The sequence below is a fragment of the Priapulus caudatus genome, unplaced genomic scaffold (assembly GCF_000485595.1).
Source record: "Priapulus caudatus unplaced genomic scaffold, Priapulus_caudatus-5.0.1 Scaffold54, whole genome shotgun sequence".
Taxonomy (NCBI): Eukaryota; Metazoa; Priapulida; class Priapulimorpha; order Priapulimorphida; family Priapulidae; genus Priapulus; species Priapulus caudatus.
The window spans coordinates 339,901-341,993 of NW_014577115.1; the positions used below are offsets into that span (position 1 = coordinate 339,901).

Below are 2,093 nucleotides of genomic sequence, written 5' to 3' on the forward strand. Positions count from 1 at the left end.
CTTTCAGCAACTAATTACAGTAATGATATCAAACTATTAGGCCGCAGAAGGAAGCCAAAGAAACAATCTTAAGAAGCCAATTTTACACGCTAACAACCTTCTATATGTATATAATACTGACTTAACCATCGCCATTCCTCCGCGCACACAGAGACAACTAGCTTATGTTGCGGCAGCTAAGAACTAAAAAACCATTTCTCTTCATTGATAATCGCTAATTATTATAATATTAATATTATATATAATTAATATATTATATTAATATCAAGTAATTAGTAATTATTAGGCTTAGCACAACTAGCTTCAGCTGGGCGGGACTGCCACGTCAGCGAGCTATCGTAAAGGTCCGCCGCCTTATCGCTTTCCATCCGCGACAGTCGCTGGCACGATGTCAACGTCACAGTGGTTCTGAGGTCACGACCCAAGCGACAGCGCAGAATGCGGTTGAATGTGGATCGGTAATCGCGACTGAACATGGCGTAGACGAAAGGGTTGATGCCGGAGTTGCAGTAGCCGAGCCAGAAACACACGGAGAAAACGAGAGATGGGATGCAATCGCTACAGAACGCCTCGACGAAGTAGATTGTGAAGAAAGGTAGCCAGCAGACGATGAAGGCTCCGACGATGATTCCCAGCGTCTTAGCAGCCTTCATCTCTCGCGTGAACTTCTTAAAGTCGCGTCGCAATTTTAAGATCATGTGAAGTCTGTGCGTGCCGCTAGTGTCGCCGTCTATCGCCTCTTCGCCGAAGCCGCCGCCGTTTTGCGGTTGCCGCGAGCAACCGGTTCCGTTTTCCAGCGAGTTGATACTCCCAGACGAGGGAACCGAATCGACGTCGCTTTTCGACCTTTGTAGCTGTTCCGATAGCTGCCGCCGGGCGGCGCGTTTATCAGCGGGGTCGCTGCTGCGAAACTGCAGTATTCCGGATTTCCGGCCGCACTGCAGCACGGGGCTCGGCGGCTCCGTCACAAGCGAGTCCTCTCGCGAGATGCTGCGAGATGTGAGCATGGCCGCCTGCGCCGCCGCCGCGAGACGGACGGTGCCGCCGCCACGGTGGATGCGCAGCCCGCCGCCGGCGCGACCGGTCACCTCCTTGAAGCCTCGTTTCATCGCGCGGCTGCTGCGCGTCGCGAGGACGTAGATGCGCCAGTAGAAGAACGCCATGACAAACATCGGAATGAAGAAGGAACCCAGCGCCGAGTAGACGCGATAGCCGCGGTCTGAGATAAGCGTGCACTGCGTCGCCCGCCGACACGCCTCATCCAGCGCCGACGCTACTCCGACGCTGACGTTCCCCGCTGCGTCGGACGCGGACGCGTTACCCGCTGCCCCGTCCTCGAGCGCTCGCCTGAGCGGCGCGCCTACCTCGTTCCAGCCGAGCAGCGGCGGGATGCAGACGAGGAAGGCGACCACCCAGACGACGACGATCAGAGCTTTGCCTCGCGCGGGAACCATGAGGCGAGGGTAGTGCATCGGGTAGGCGATAGCGATGTATCTATCGAGACTGATCGCACACAGGTGCAGAATGGAGGCTGTACACAGCAGCACGTCGATTGCCAGCCAGAGGCTACACCACACCTCGTCGAACAGCCACTCGTCTAGCACCTCCAGCGTGAGAGAGTACGGCAGTACGGCGATGCCTACCAGCAGGTCGGCGACGGCCAGCGAGCAGATAAAGAGGTTTGTTGTCGTGCGGAGTTTCTTGGTGACAACGACGGCCGTCACGACGAGCGCGTTTCCGCAGACGATGACGGCAGCGATGAGAACGAGGGCGGCAAAGCTGGCCACGATGTGCCAGCTAGCAGGGCGGCTTAGCACGTCAACACAAGGTGCTGACGCTGCTGCTGCTGCGTCGGGTGGTGGTGGCGCTGGTAGCGCTACTGCCGCGGACATTGTAGGTGGCGCCCTCTCAGATCATGATGGCTACCTATTTGGAAAACTCGGAATAAAAATTCGGTATGCACACGTACGCACGCGCGTACAAACACATTATATGCACGGGCGAACGGACGTACAGGCACCCATGCACACACGCAAGTGCGCGTATAAACACACGCGCGGACCCACGCACACACACACATACACACGCACGTA

At 56.4% G+C, this 2,093-nt stretch overlaps 1 protein-coding gene across 1 annotated transcript; it reads right to left on the bottom strand.

Annotated features, from left to right (window-relative positions):
* Nucleotides 1-272: 272 nt before the first annotated feature.
* LOC106820964 (probable G-protein coupled receptor No9) lies at nucleotides 273-1,892 on the bottom strand. Its single transcript, XM_014825585.1, has 2 exons — nucleotides 1,299-1,892; nucleotides 273-1,235 (listed from the first exon to the last, which is right to left on the bottom strand). Exons 1-2 carry the CDS (start codon nucleotides 1,890-1,892, stop codon nucleotides 273-275), a joined length of 1,557 nt encoding a protein of 518 aa, XP_014681071.1.
* Nucleotides 1,893-2,093: the final 201 nt, after the last annotated feature.